The sequence below is a fragment of the Homalodisca vitripennis genome, chromosome 4, assembly GCF_021130785.1.
Source record: "Homalodisca vitripennis isolate AUS2020 chromosome 4, UT_GWSS_2.1, whole genome shotgun sequence".
In the NCBI taxonomy this organism is placed as follows: domain Eukaryota; kingdom Metazoa; phylum Arthropoda; class Insecta; order Hemiptera; family Cicadellidae; genus Homalodisca; species Homalodisca vitripennis.
In genome coordinates, this window is record NC_060210.1 from 119,226,029 (window position 1) to 119,242,201 (window position 16,173).

General features: G+C 35.0%; 1 protein-coding gene across 1 annotated transcript; it reads left to right on the forward strand.

The window, feature by feature from the left end:
• Positions 1 to 2,217: 2,217 nt before the first annotated feature.
• LOC124360021 (twist-related protein-like) lies at positions 2,218 to 16,146 on the forward strand. Its single transcript, XM_046813250.1, has 2 exons — positions 2,218 to 2,911; positions 15,030 to 16,146. The coding sequence occupies exons 1-2, from the start codon at positions 2,404 to 2,406 to the stop codon at positions 15,152 to 15,154; spliced, it is 633 nt and encodes a 210-aa protein (XP_046669206.1). The 5' UTR covers positions 2,218 to 2,403; the 3' UTR covers positions 15,155 to 16,146.
• The last annotated feature ends 27 nt before the right edge of the window (positions 16,147 to 16,173 follow it).

Here is a 16,173-nt window from a genome sequence, read left to right on the forward strand (position 1 = left end):
ACAACAAATTAACATGTAGGCTATTTCAGACACATCCAAATTATATGAATTTATAAGTTAACTTTCAGGGCAACATAAATATTCCATTTAAAATTAACTTTAAAACTAGCTTTCTAAGTACCTATTTCAGAGCATTTGAAAGAAAATCTATTACTTGTTTTTGTTTTCAATGCCAAGAGCATCCCGTGTAACCAAGTTCTGAAAGGTCACTGTCCAGATCTATGATTCATTTATATAACAACATGTTCTATACACAGTTAATAATGTTTTCATTTTTCAATTAATAAGGTTTCATGTTCTCTCTCCAAGATAACTGAAACCTTGACTGTATAAAAGGCAGCATAAAACCAATTTCAATGCACTTCTAATGCAGTATAATGGATCTTTAGGCACACTAAATTCTTAAAACACACGTTTGCGTTATGAAAATGACGATTTTGTATGTAAGTCCGAATCAAACGAATAGCCCTGATCCCAAAAGTCCAGTTAAACGAGGCTAATACAATATAATCTTCATACACTCTTGGATTTGGACTTGGATTTTGGGGTGGATGAATGTGATTGAAGAGCACATCAAACAAGGGGCTATGGAATAAATTTAAATAAATTAAATATAGCATTTAAATGAAACATTTAAATTCTATATTTAAAAACAAGTTAGATTCCAGTTTTAAGTATTTACCTACATTTAAATCTCTTTTACCTTTTGAAGTGGGGTTATATTTCCCTCACCCCCTCCTAGTTACGTCACTGGATAAAACATCATTTACAGTGTGTTTATGATTCGCACAGTTAAATTTGTTATTGGACGATTCCAATCTATACACAACGTAGCTATGGTGGGGTTGATTCAGTGCGACGATTGAGTTAAACTCAGTTCCACCTACTTTCCTTCTGATGTCGTAAAGATGCGAAGAGTTCTTTTTGAACGTTTTCGTCGCCAACGTTTCATGGATCTAAATTCTAAGAGTCAATCTGTACCAGAGTCAGATTTCAGATGCTGCACTGAGCGGACGGTGAAATAGTGGTTATCTGAATATTCGAATTCCACTCTAATTAAATGTTACATAATAAATCAAACACGCTGCCTTTTATAAATGAGTGTTCAAAAAACTACCTTAATTTAACAAACAAGCTCATGTCCTTATAAATACGAAGAAACTGACCGTTAGTTAATGTCCCTCAAGACGTTTACCCCTGTCAACAAAATTCCGGGGAATTGATCCCTTCATCCTGACCCCTTGGATACGCCCCTGGCCTGGAGTAGCAGCTGTTCAGTGTCCGCTGATGTGAGGATCTCGATCTTTTCATACTTGACTTATGATAATGGATGTTCCCCGCAATAGCAGTGGGGAATATCACCGTCGTATACAGAATGTTAGTACAATTTTGTTTTGTCTCAAACTGGCTATGAAAGAACAATTGTTGTACTTTGAGGATTTAAATTAGAGAGATTGTCAGTTTATCCTAATAATTGAGTTGATTATAATAACTTATTGTGTTTTCACAATAATCCCCCTGAACCACTGTTAGCCAACGTATTGTTGGGAACAGATTGTTTATTCACTTATTTATTTTGCATTTTTCTTCACATCCATAAGGCCAAAAACATTCAATATATAATTCATGGCCATTCTATCGCACAATACCTGCAATTTGATGAGTTATAACATACGACCGGTAAATATTATAGTTTCTAAGAGGCGTTTGGTCCCTTCAAGCGTTTCTGGCATAAATACGACATGCAATAATTATTATCACCAAGAGAAAGACTTCGGTGACATTGGAAATTAAGAAGTAGAGGAATAAAAAAATCTTTTAAAAATCAGTACCTAACGACCATTTATATGTATTCGTCTTATTTTTGACGAATAAACCCAATATAATCTATTTTTTCTAAATACTTATTGCGGCTGATACAGTACGGTATAGTCTACTGAAAATGTGTTATTTTGGTAGAACATGGTTTATTCAAAACGCGCTAATAGACTACTTGTGCAATATTTATCGCCAAACTCATCCCCAACCGGATTTAAGTTCCAAGAAAGATAAGGGTCAGAGACGTCGACTGTCTTTGCCGCCGAGTAAACAATGCCTTCGATGGCGGGAGACAGTCACTGTTTTTGTCCGCCCATCCGCCGATGAACCAGCGACAGAGGCGCCACGGGAGTCCGGCCCCGCCGCCGGTGGGAGGGACCCCCCTCTCCCGCCATTCTTCTCCCACTTCGGGGCTCTGAAAATATTTCTCGGTATCTCACCAGTCACCAGTTGCTTGCTGTGGAACCAGAAACGTGGAGTTCCTTCGACTTTGACAACACCATCTGTGAAGTTCGTTCATTGTGTTTCCATTCAATCGAATTTGTTTGCAATACATTATTTGTCAAGTTAGTCACGTGATGTGAGATGCCCGGGTCCTTGCAGCCTCTGGTTCCCAACTATTCCGCGCCACCACCCTCTCTCTCGGTACCCGTGAAGGAGGAGGTGTTACTGATGGACCTCAGCGGCCCGCCTGAGTGTCAGGACCGCTACCAGTTGCCTCAAGAGCTTCTGTTCCCCGGATACTACCCCCCGACCCACCCCTTGCCCCAGGAACGACCACAGGACGACCGAAAGAGGAAACGCTCCCAGGAGTGGGTCTCTGGAAGCAAGCTCCGAAGGAGAAACTCGACCGCATCTTCAGAAGAACTCCACAACCAGAGGGTCCTGGCCAACGTGAGGGAGCGCCAGCGCACCCAGAGCCTGAACGAGGCTTTCGCCTCTCTGAGAAAGATCATCCCCACACTCCCCTCCGACAAGCTAAGCAAAATACAGACTCTGAAGCTAGCCGCGCGCTATATAGACTTCCTTTACCAGGTCCTGCACTATGCCGACACCGACGACCTCCCGGACTCCGATCCTGAGGATTCTACAGGTAACAATCTCCAGGTTACATATAGCTTACATTACGAAAATGGTTCCGTAGGATTTTTAACTATTTTGTAAGGCACTTTTTTGAAGTAAACTCGTATTCCTTTCTTGGTGGCGTAGTAAGTTGATGACACAATTCAATGTGTACAGAAATGTATTTAATGTGATGTGTCACTTGTTTTAGGAATTGGCTTACAAACTTAATTATATAGTTAAGTGCTTGTGGAAAACATCTAGTGTCATAAACAGTTAAAACAAGGAGATTACATTTAAAGACATAAATGTATCAGTGGGTCATATGATATCAATGTTGCAACCAAACCCTTTTATTTTTATTTTTCACCGTTTAAAGCAAAATAATTCATCGTGTTTAAATAGCAAATAAATTTACCTCTATAATCATAATTTTATAAATATATTTCAATCAAAAATAAGAAATAAAAACTGAGAATAAAGTTATGTTCTAGCTATTTAAGGTCACTACGAATGTAACATTATTATTATTATTGAAGAATCTTTACCATATAGTTAAAAAAAGGTTGTCTTGGATTTCTTAATTTAATTTCCAATTTAATTTAATCTCTTTTAAATATTAGCCTTTTTTTATTGAAGTAGAAGTATTGCACATTCCTGAATAGAGGTGCACGCTGTAGGCTAAAGTACTCAATATAATTCGGAGTTGAGAAATATTAAAACATCTGAAGCGAAGTGTTGTGGAGACCACGGCATAAACATGTATTAGAAGTAGGAAAATCACGACAAGTAACAGTTAAGTAAACAATATATAGTGTAATGTTGAATAAAGAACACACTTTGAAATGCATTTATTCAAAAGGAGCGGTCTTAAAAACCAAAGTAGGTCAGCCGAATAGCCTGCTAGGGCCTTAGCGCTCTCCGACGAGTAAAAAGAGAGGTTCATTACATTCCAGCCCGTTACTGAACCATGAGCTCCCCGTGAGTCATCACGGAACAGGTTAGTCCTAGACATAAAATTTAAGGATATTTCCAACAGATTATTACAAGGAAGTTTTAGAACCTCTTATAATATTTAAAGATCAATTACTAAAATTAATCCATTAGATTATATTAGATTCAATCCGAGGGGCCGGACATCCTACAAAATGTTCAATTACTTTTTAGTAAACTATTATTATTATTTAAATAATTCAGTAGTACTGGCATGTACTGGTGAAAGATCGTTCTCAACAAAGAAACAGGTCTTTTTAAGGAACAAAATGGGTCCTTACTTTCTGTCAACTACGGAAAAATATAAAAAATTATCAGTTGTCTGGACCCCCCCAATGTTTTCCTGCTACATTCTTGTTGATAAACATTTATCTTAGGATTAATATGTTGATTAAATTGTTAAAAGGATCTCATTTGGCTTGTTTTTAATTAAAAAAGGTCTAAACTCTACTCCTCTTATATTCTTAAGATTGTTTACTATGCGTAAATTGACTCCGTAATTTGTTTTGAAGTATGCATCTATAGAACTAATTAAACATCAATCTAAATAGAATACTTTTATTACAAAAAAACGTGTTGTACTTCTGTATTTAGGTGTAAATTGAAAGGAATCAGTGAGGGATGGGTTTGTGCGCTTGGGAATAAGGACTGTACAGTCAATATATTAACCAAGCTGTCCTTTACACACAACAGTTAAGTAGTTCAAATGAATTTCCTATATTGGGTGCTAACCATGGGTATTCAACTCGCTATAAAGACAGCATAACAATTATAGTGGTCCAATAAATTAGAATTATTTAAGAAGAATATATCCTATTTGGGATAAAAATGCCTAAACAAATTACCAAATTACAATTGCTTTAAGAAATTTAAGGGATACCTGAACAAATATTTCAAAGCTAAACATTGTTGATATTTCAAAATGTATTAAGAAATAGGAAATAGTTTTGGAAAGAACATTGTTAATTGTTACTTATTTGAAAATATTTTATTAGCATTCTTATTGATTAATAGATTTTTTCTTTTTTTTACACTTTTTATGCTTTTATAGTTTTCTGCACTGTTACTTATGAATAGTTTATTTGCATTGTTATTTATTTCTAGATCGTTTATGTGCACCTTTTTATGTAGCTGTTTTTTCATTCTTATGTAACCGTAGAACGTCATATCATGCAGTTTACATGTATATTAGTAAAATAATTTTCTAATTTATTATTTATCATTACCGTTATATTAATTATAATTTATACATTTTGTATATATGGTTAGTTATGTCTAGGAATATAAAGTCCAGTTACATGTTTGGCTTGTCCCTATGATGTTAAATACTGTAATAATTAGCTACCTTGTAATATGTTTATAATTGTAAATTGTTCTTTGACCGTTTGAAGGAAATCAAAAGAAAATTAGGTCTAACTTACATCTCGTAATTATTATTATGTCATTATAGGTATAAAACATACATTTTACCAATATGACACCATTCAATGTACAGATTGTACAATTCAATTCAGTATCTCTCATTACGTTAAAACGTACTAAACTCATATTGAGTTAGCTCTGACAATAATAAAAAATATCAAGCATTTGAAATCCAATTTATAAAAACGTGTTAATTAATAGAAGATTCAAATGAATTACGAATTCAAAGATTTAGCTCACTAGAGCTACCTAAAAATAACCGCACAGGACTAGCTTTACCGCACGATATTATAGCTCTCACTACCGGTATTAGCTTTAAAATTTTTTATAGTTTCTGATTATATATTATACTGGCATTCACCCGCAGCTTCGCGCGCCATTTTGTAGGTTTTGCACCGGTAAGAGCACGATTGGTCTGAGTGAATTATATTTCCGTCGCCAATGTTGTTTGCCTTGTTGCCACGACCAAGAAAATACGCCAAAAGTTTATAATTATAGACATTATAATTTACTTTGTTCTTAGTTTGTTTTATTTCCCGATCAAGAAAATATATATCACGGATCATAGAAGCCTACTTCTATATAGAAAAACTAAGTTGGGTTTTCTTTAAGTCTTTAAATTTATAGTAAAAGGTTTTGAATATTTTAGAATATTTAGATCTATAATTGGTACATTAGTTTAAGAAAACTGCTTAGCGAAATTTCATCTAGCATTTCATGTCGACTGCTTCAAAGGGGGTCTTCGGAGTGAAATTCTGATTAAGTTGTTTTAGGGTATTTTCTAAGGTAGATTAGTACTTACATAATCGCTGAAGTATAAAACTATGTAAAAACTATAAAACTATAGTTTTATAAAACTATGTAAAAACTATATAAAACTATGTAAAACTATGTACAATTTTTTAGACAATTTATTTACTGTAAATGTAAACAAAGTGGACAAATAAACAATGTTTGCAGGGAACAGTTGATTACATTTTTTTTATCTCTTTTAAGCCTCAGCTTCTGCTATGTAGGCTGCGATGTTCACTGGTTTATTATTATTTTTCAAAGTACACTGTTTCGTGTCTATACATGATTGGCCCTCCCCGGGATTTGAACCCGTGATCTCTCAGTTAGAGAGCCGAGACTATAACCATTAGTCTACGGAGGAGGACTGATTACATTTGACAGACTCATTCAATTACTATTAAACAACTTTAGAGACCAAGATGGGGGGTTTTCGCTACTTTAACATCAGTGGGGTGTAGGCTATCCCGGAGGGATTTTCGAAATAATTATAGACCTATATACATACCAGGAATCGTATGAATGCCCATGTAAAATTTCAATATAATCGGTTGAGTAATTTACGCATGAAAACAAAACAAACAAACGCATTGTCGTATTTATAACAATAATACTATAGGATAAGTTTCTGATGATATATTATTATAATTTATCAACTATATAAGCTCATATGTGCTGTAATAAACATGACTCGTACTTTTGTAGTGTAAAACGGCAAGAAAATAAAACTAATTTAATAGAAATAGATAATACATTACACATGAATACACTATGTAACTGCAGGAATAAAATTAAATCTTTAATGAACCGATATATCGGAGTATCCATGGATTTGATAGAATACTTAATTATACTGCATACATATATAAAACCCAACTACACAAGAATATGGCATCAGAACGTTGATACTATAACATTGTGGCTACTCCTAACAGAAATTTAAAAATATTAGAATTTAAATTTTTGTGCCCCATTCAATCCCAAAATAAATACCGTTCTTCCTTGTTCCAAAAGGAATCTTTGTACCAAGTTTCAAGTTGTACCTAAAGTCTATCAAGTGTTATCGCACAGGCAGGTACGATTTTAAGGCAGAAGGGTTAGTAATTATAGGATTTATATACTTATTATTATTGATGAATGTTGCCATATCATTAACCGATCCGTACCCAGAATATTATTTTAACCGGAGAATAACAGTATACATCGCTATAGTATAAACAATATGTTGTTGGTTATTTTCAGACCACTAAGAAACCCATACACTTACAAAATGCCATTAACAGCTTAGTCTTTATGCATACAGAAGCTTATACTCAATATTTTTAAATTTATTTTATTTTTAAAATTTTATGTGATTTAAACCGTATACTTCCCAGCTATGTATGCCCTTGTTGGGTGAACCCTCATCCTTTAAAAAAAATGCTTAACAAAATGTTAGTGTTGTAAAAACATAAAGAGGTGAACCCAACAAAGCAAAATATTACTACCTTTACTAACTATAACATTCGAAATTATTATGTAATTATAAAGTAATTAACAAAGACCTCAATGTTAGATAATTAACTTTTAACCTACAACACATGCAACTTCGTTTTAAAAGCGTTCAAATGAAACTGTCCGTTTAGCTCTTATTTCAATATATCATACGAGTATAATAATAAAAAATTGCGGAGAAATATGGTTTGTGCATTAAAATAAGAAACAATTGAGGATAGCGGACAATATAATGGTGTACCCCAAATATTAGTATTTATCACACGAGAATTATCGGCGAAACGCTGCACCTCCTCAATATTTTTAGAATCCTGACAGTATTCTCCCATGTACAACTTGGAGCCTTGGCATGTGGAATATAAGATAATCAAAGCTTGAAAACTGCGAGTGTATTGGCACAGCGTTTATAGGTTTTTAGCTATAGATATTATTTGCGTACTCTCGTATGCGTTAATTTTAATGATGCATAGTAAATTAACATTACTTTCTGCTAGTGCGCGGTAGGAAACATAGGTTTTTCTGTCATATAAATGTGTTTCTGAACTGAGATGTAATAGCCTACATTTCTGATGATAAAATAAACCTTTATTTATATTTTAAAAAACTGGTGAAAGGTTCCTTTAGATGCTTCATATTAATTAATACTAGCAGTTACCCGAGGTTCAGCACGCAACGTCGTAGGCTTTGCACTTGCATGCACTTCTGGTTCGGGTAAATTATATTTCCGACGCCAATGGTTGAGTTTGTTTTCTTGCCACGATCAAGAATATCTGTCTAAAAGTGTATATTTATGGCCATTGTAATTTACTCCCGTCTTAATATTTTTTGTTCCATATTTGATTTTGTCATGTTTCCAATAAAGAAAATATATACATACACAGGTCTGAGAAGCCTACCGGTACTTCTGTTAAAAGACAATTAAGATGGGTTTTATAAACAGCCTTAAAATTGATAGTGAAAGTTAGATGGTAACTTTGATTTTGATCTCTGCATTACAGTACTGACTAAGCACTACATACTTAATATTTGCTAAAACGTACAGTTAAAAGTATATTTTTACCAAAACGTTTAATTTTCTTACACTGTGCTTAACAGCGGATTCTAGAACAAGTTGAATAAGAAGTCTTGTTATCATCAAACTATGAATGTAAACCAATTGAACATAATGCTTAAGTTAATCAAACATATAGTTGTGGTGTCATAAAGCAATGTTTACACAGAACAAACATTTCATTACATTTAACAATAATTTTCAATATTTTTAATATGTATTTGCTATAATGCAACTTTAGAGATCAAGATGGGATTTTCACAACTTTTATAACCAGTTGGGCGTAGCCCGGAGTGGTTTTCGAAAAAAATAGGCCTATAAGGGTACCTAAGAATGTACATGGAAAATTTCAAATCGGTTTAATAGTTTACGCGTGAAAGCGTAACAAACAAACATAATCACGTTCGGATTTATAATATTAGTTAAGAGAAAACATTTTCTTCGGGGGTTTAAAATGTTCTACGATTAGTAAATTGATGACTGAGTTTATAAAAATACGCAATCCACGGAGTGGGTAATTTCTTCTACTCAGTAGCTTACTTCGGGTACTGCGTTAAATAGAAATACCCACTCCGCGAATTGAGTTTCTTATTAGTCCGTTCTCAAATGAAATACCCATTCCCCAGAGTGTGTAAAACCCAACTCACACATGGTGGAATAGGTAAACATTGCTGACAATGCGATTCTACAATTGCTAGTAACATAATATAAATTAAATTTAGTTGTTAAATACATATATCTGTGATTTCATTTGTTATTTCAATATTGTCAGACATTTTTGTCAATTCTTAACAAATTGGGACTAGAATTGGGTACGCAATGTCTATGACAGTGGGTCATCATTTTCATTTTACGGAAAGTAACCTTTCCTGCCTTTTCTTGATCTTTAAATTTCCGAATAAATTGAGGAAAGTAACTCACAAAATGAGAGCAACACTTCCTGAAATAACTTTATGAAAACCATAAAAGATCGAGTACTTGAAATAATTGCCCCGTTGTTCTCCATAACGTTAATTGATAGTTTGTATGTTTATTTATTTTAAATGTAAGGATTCAATAGGCGTAGAAAATAATAAAATATTTATATGCCCCCTTTTAATTGAGTGTTTGATATAAAAAATATTGATTTGGTTATATATTATCGTACGCTTAATCCAATTTGCATTACAAGTTATAAGTGAACCTGTTATATGACAAACTATTAATTGTGTAGATCTAGTAAAAATCTGCGTATTACAATCAATCAAGAGATTTCCCTCAGATCCTGAGATGTTCCTCATAACCCAAAACCATCATTATCTTACAATTTAAATATAAATGTATGTATGGGATTAATAATGCTTGTGAAATACGGTAACTGCTGTCATGTTGTAATAGATCCAGGCCTAATTTTGTACAGACAGTATTTTTTACATGTTTGGATGCTTTCGTTGCCTAATCCAACATAACTTTGAAGATAGCGGGCATTCCCATTTGTGCAAATATGCTTTCGTTGCCTAGTCTTAAGCCATCTTGACCGACAAAACGTTTGAAGATAGCGGTAATCCCATTTGTGCAAATATGCTTTCGTTGCCTAGTCTTAAACCCGTCTTGACCAACAAAACGTTTGAAGATAGCGGGAATCCCATTTGTGCAAATATGCTTTCGTTGCCTAGTCTTAACTCATCTTGACCGACAAAACGTTTGAAGATGGCGGGAATCCCATTTGTGCAAATATGCTTTCATTGCCTAGTCTTAACCCATCTTGACCGACAAAACTTTTGAAGATAGCGGGCATTCTCGTTTGTGCGAAGATTGTAATTCAGGTATTTCGCAATACAGACTCAAACGACGAGACGTGGTCTATTTTAATAATGTGAATGTATAAACAACTTTCAGTCTTGTAATTCTGTGACACCTCTTAAGGTTTCATGATGGCGGCCGTTCAAAGTTTGGAAAAGGAATGATTATATTCCAGTTACTGCGCATTGTAGAATAAAGTAAAGGAGTGTTTTACAATTCTTAGGTAATTTCCATAAATTTGGAATAATGTTTGTTCTTAACTGTTATATTATGATGTCTCATGAAATTTCTAGGTAGCAAGCGGCCATATACAATTTACAATATTCTACAACATTGCGGAAAAAATTAAAATCACGTCAACTGTCGTAATGTTGATACATCCAAACTAAATTTTGTACAAAGGCAATAATTATACATAGGTGGAATAAGTTCTTAACAACAATTTTAAACAAACACATTTTTAAAATAGCTGTATAATATCACATTTCTGCATGAAATTTGTTATAACTCGGCTACTTTTTAATGTAGATAAGAAATACAATTTTTTAGTTGTATTAGATAATTTTAAATAACTTATTCTTGCACACCGCTTAATTAAGGTTTTAAAGGCATCCTGTCACCTCTACTGTGGAACCTAGTAGTAGATGGTCTACTTGAGGACCTTACTAACAACGGAATCTATGTCCAAGGATATGCAGACGACATAGTCCTTATGGTACAGGGAAAATACACAAATGTTGTTGTTGATATCATGAATACCAACCTTCAACATGTACACAACTGGTGTCAGGGAGAGGGACTGAAAGTAAATCCCTCTAAGACAGTAGTTGTACCATTCACTAGAAAAAAGAACCTAGAGTCTCTTTCTAGGCTGAAACTCGCATCCACTCAGCTGGAGTGGTCAAAGACAGTCAAATATTTAGGACTGACTCTAGACCATAAGCTTACGTGGAATGATCATCTTAATAATATCCTGCACAAAGCAAAGTGGGCGCTCATGACGTCCAGGAGACTTGCAGGAATCTCATGGGGCGTAAAACCCCATATAGCACTATGGCTTTACAAAGCAGTTGTAAGGCCTCAAATCACTTATGGTTCATTAGTCTGGTGGACAAAGGTGAATCAGGTAACTGCCAAAGCCAAGCTTGAAAGCTTACAAAGGCTTGGCACAATCTTTGTAACCGGAGCATTCAGGAGCAGTCCCTCAGCGACCCTCGAGGTGGCTTTAGGACTTCTACCTCTTGATGTTCATATAAAAGCTGAAGCGCGTAAGTCAGCTTATCGGCTGATGGTTGCTGGCTTGTGGAGGAATGGCGCGTCTAACGCGAGCCATGGCGCCATCACTGAAGCTGTAAACCCAAGCGCTATTCTCGAAATGGTCTCCGACACAATGAGAACGGAGTTCGTATTCAATAAGCCATTCTCTGTTGACTTCTACTCCAGAGATGAGTGGAAATCGCAAGATAACATCCCAACAATAAGAAAGAGCTTTGTCTGGTACACGGATGGCTCGCTTATTAAGGGTAGAACTGGATATGGAGTGTTTAGTCAATCCCCTAGAACTGCCCTTAGCGGCAGTTTGGGTCGGAACTGCTCCATATTTCAAGCCGAAATCTATGGTATCCTAGCCTGTGCCAACCTAGGCCTCACCAGAAGGTACCAGGAAATGAACATCTGTATAATGTCAGACAGTCAGGCAGCTCTTAAAGCTCTTGACTCCAACAGCATTTCATCCAAGCTTGTGTGGGAGTGCTTTAACACTCTCTGCAAGCTTGGATCACGCAACTGTGTGCGTCTTGGTTGGGTACCGGGCCACACAGGCATAGGTGGCAACGAATGCGCCGACAGGCTTGCCAAAAGCGGAGCAAGCATGCCATACACCGGTCCAGAACCGAGTTGTGGTATAAGCAAGTCAGCCGCTTATCAAAGTATAAACAAATGGTCCAGGAAGACACACCGCTTGCGGTGGCAGAGTCACCAAGGACAAGCACTCGGCAAAAGACTGCTTGCCGATTCTAGCTCCGGATTCACCAGATGGCTGATGGGGCTGGGGAGGGATCGGGTTAAGCAAGTGATTGCCTTGATCACTGGACACGGCCACTTCAGGAAACACCTAAACACTCTAGGTTTACGAAATGAGGACTCGGAGTGTAGACTCTGCAATAAGTCTGAAGAGACTGCAAAACACATAATACTGGACTGTGAGAGACTGGGAGCAAGGAGAAGGGCTCTTTTCGGTGATAAACAACCAGGCGACGAACCAGATGCTAGTATCGGGGAAAAGCTTCTTAGCCTAATTAAGGGCACGAAGATAGGCTTACCCCTCTAACATCAAAGGGGCACACAATAAGCTCAGGTTGACGTGTGAGGATCTAGGAATCCACCCCAATATCCCAAAGGAAAAAAAAAAAAAAAAAAAAAAAAAAAGGTTTTAAAAATGGCGGCCGTTCAGACTTTGTAAAATGAGTGTAATGACAGTGTTTTAAAATTCTCAAATTATTTGCAATATTTTTTTCTCATGTGCTTTTATATGTTTTAAGGTTGTTAACACCTTACATAAACTTTTGTAAAATGGTTTTTAAGCCGACTTTTGTGCAAATTAATCTCTCAACAATGCATCTGCAGTTTACATTTTAACATTAAAATGTTAAGACGGCAGCCTCATGTGAAATTACCTTTCTTCCGACAAAGTTAGAACATGTATTAAAATATTATCAGATGGGATACAAAGATTTCACTGCACATGGAGGGGAAGCATATTGGTTCACTTCAAAACTAGTCCAATGACGAGAAGTTTTCAGCATTGTTGCATGTACCGAGAAGTTTTATTCATATTATACCTGTACATAACTGTAAAACTCGTCCACAACATTTATGAAAAAATTAAAGAAAATTGGGTTGTATAAATATTTTATTTCGATAGCGCATCTTGTCACATATTTATTTATTTCGAGAATTTTCGGCATTTTAGATTTGAACATTTTAAGGGTTATGATTTTGAAATGGAAAAAGAAAACGCGTCTTTTTCACAACAGTGTCTACAGCAATAGTCTGGCAAGTTTGATGCCTTACATTAGTAAATGCATAACCCACATATCCTTTCACCTTAATCATTCTTTGAAATGTTATTATTATGAAATTAGTTGCAAGATTTGATTATTGGCGTTTTAAAAGCATGAACTAGTTTCTACATACATTTTTTTCACAAACAGCTAGCCTAAAATGATTTTTATTACTATTGTTAAGTTAATATGATAACGGTTCTTATAAATTAAATCAGTAGAACACATCATACTTTCGCAAAAACATCGTTCAGTGTTTTTTAATCTTCTAATGAGAATTATAAATTGTCCAATTTTTTATATAATCTATATTTATCTTACGACCAGAACTATCTCTAGTCATTGTTGAGTCGTAAATATTTAATTTTGACATATTCCGCCACCATTTTGGATATTTCATTTTGAAAATAAGTTATTTTTTGAAATGCAAATATAGTGCAACGACTTTTTCTTTTCATACCGCGTCAAACATTAGTAACACAATTGCAGGTCAGATAATTCGCTCTTTGTCGCTCACAGCTATCTTCAGTTAAAATACGTATATTAACCTGAAACTGGCAGAACCAGTCATACACACCCGATTATAAAGGAGGTGTAGATCAATATGACCATTCAGTGATCATGAGCTATCATCTTTTTTGATGCTATAATCTTTGTAGAAGTTATTTTCTTATTTGTTTACTTATGAGATTTCTTTTATTGTCCTTAGTTAATAGTATGGAACTTTTGTATCTAAAGAAACAGTCTGTTACAACGTCAGATATTTCAAATGCACTAATATGACGATGAACTAAAGCTAAACTCAACCTTCACATTGAATCAACCCTTTCCACCACAACTACGTAATTTGATCGTGTAAGCAATTTTTGACGCAGGGTGAACCAAAAACAATTTACATGTTGGTTATAGCACTGGTCGCGTAATCCTTAGAACTAAGATGGTGTGCGTTAGTTTACTGTACAGCGAATGGCATAATAACTCCCGTGTGTTGTTCTTGTTGTCATCGCGTCAAAATATGGTAAACAGCAATTAATTTAACTTACAGACTATAGTAAGGGATGTTTGCATGTATACCAATTTAAATGTCACCATACCTACAGGAATTCATCTAAACAGTCTGTACAGTAAGACCACACTGTTCAAATATATCGCACCCACCAAAGCCACAGCTCGGTTTCTTTTGCGCTTCATTTAGCGTGATCATCTTAAAGCTTTCATTTTCCGCCACAAGCGAGAGAGACCCTTGATAAATCTTCGGTTTGCTCAAGCATAAGTCCTTAAACAAACAACAAGTCGATTGAAGTCTTGAATCAATGTAATATAAAAAAGGTTTCCCAAGCAGTTTAGATAACAACTAGGTAACATATGTGGCTACTTTATATATTGGTATACCAATAGAGCAAACAGTAAATCTGTAAAACAGAAATGGATTCATTTATAGTTCTAAAAAGAAACTGAGCTATGCATTCAGTACGTTGTAGATGAAGGGAAGTGTCATACACGAGGTCAGGTGTAAGAAGTCTCTTGATATGAACTAAGTCTAGTGTTTGTTCCAGGAGGACGCACGAGTCCTGAGGGAAGGACGATGACGTCCTGCAGCTACATGGCTCACGAGAAGCTGAGCTACGCCTTCAGTGTGTGGAGGATGGAGGGGGAGTGGCACACGGGAGGTCAGGTGTAGGAACTTCTCACGAGGATGGGAATGTGTTAAAGTTGATCCATAGATCATAAAACATCCGGTTTACAGTATCTGTAACATTTCTCAATATTTCTGTCGGTGAACTATAAATTTTAATTATATAGCTTAGCTAGGACTTTGAATATCAAAACAGTAAAATAACTGCATTTATTATAGTCATTATTTTATAACGCACAGGTAGGTACTTCACTCGAAAACAGCAGTATAATAATTCCAATTCAGTCGAACCATTATTATTTAGTTCTAGATTTAATTTTGTACTTATTTATTTAATTACATGTAAGTGCATTGTGTAAGCTAAATGATTTAAGATACTCATTTAAGTTTATTTCTTGTGATATTGAAATGCTCTTCATTGTTTTCCTATTCCATTTACGTTAACTTTGAATTAAATCTTAATAGTAGAAGCTTTTAGTATAAGTATGTACAGTATTAAATAGGTATAGCTACTATTAAGATCAGTTAGATCTATAATTGGACGATATATTTTTACAGAATATCTATATCATCATATAGAGAAACAATACCATTTTGTCTGACGTGGTACTTATACACTAGCGAATTCTAGCGGAACCGATGCTGAACTGAGTCGTGGCGAACATAACCTACAAACCGACACTAGCGCGATCTGGATTCAGGAGGATAAACTCACTCGGCTGGATTCTAAAGCCAGGAACGAAGAGAGTGAGTTTGCCTCTGGAGCATAGTTTTATCTAACAAAATGTAAATTTGATTTAATCAAGTCATCAACTATTCCTTGCATCCAAAATTCTGCTATCTGTTAAATGTTATTACAAATTTTCATTATATTGTGGTATATTTCTCTAAGATAACTATTTGTTACTTTACATTAACAAAATTAGTTAAGTAACTTAAGTATACGTTTGTATTAAGCTGTGCGAGGTGGTGCTTCAATTGTATATAAACTAAAATCTGTTAATATGATCTGTAAATAAAACTGTGATACTCTCTTACTGAGTTGTTTACAATTTTATTGATTT

Excerpts from the sequence above, each read along its gene's own strand:
- LOC124360021 (XM_046813250.1), top strand. The coding sequence starts at position 2,404 with ATGCCCGGGTCCTTGCAGCCTCTGGTTCCCAACTATTCCGCGCCACCA. Across the intron at positions 2,912-15,029 it reads CGATCCTGAGGATTCTACAG|GAGGACGCACGAGTCCTGAG; the intron begins GTAACAATCTCC and ends TGTTTGTTCCAG.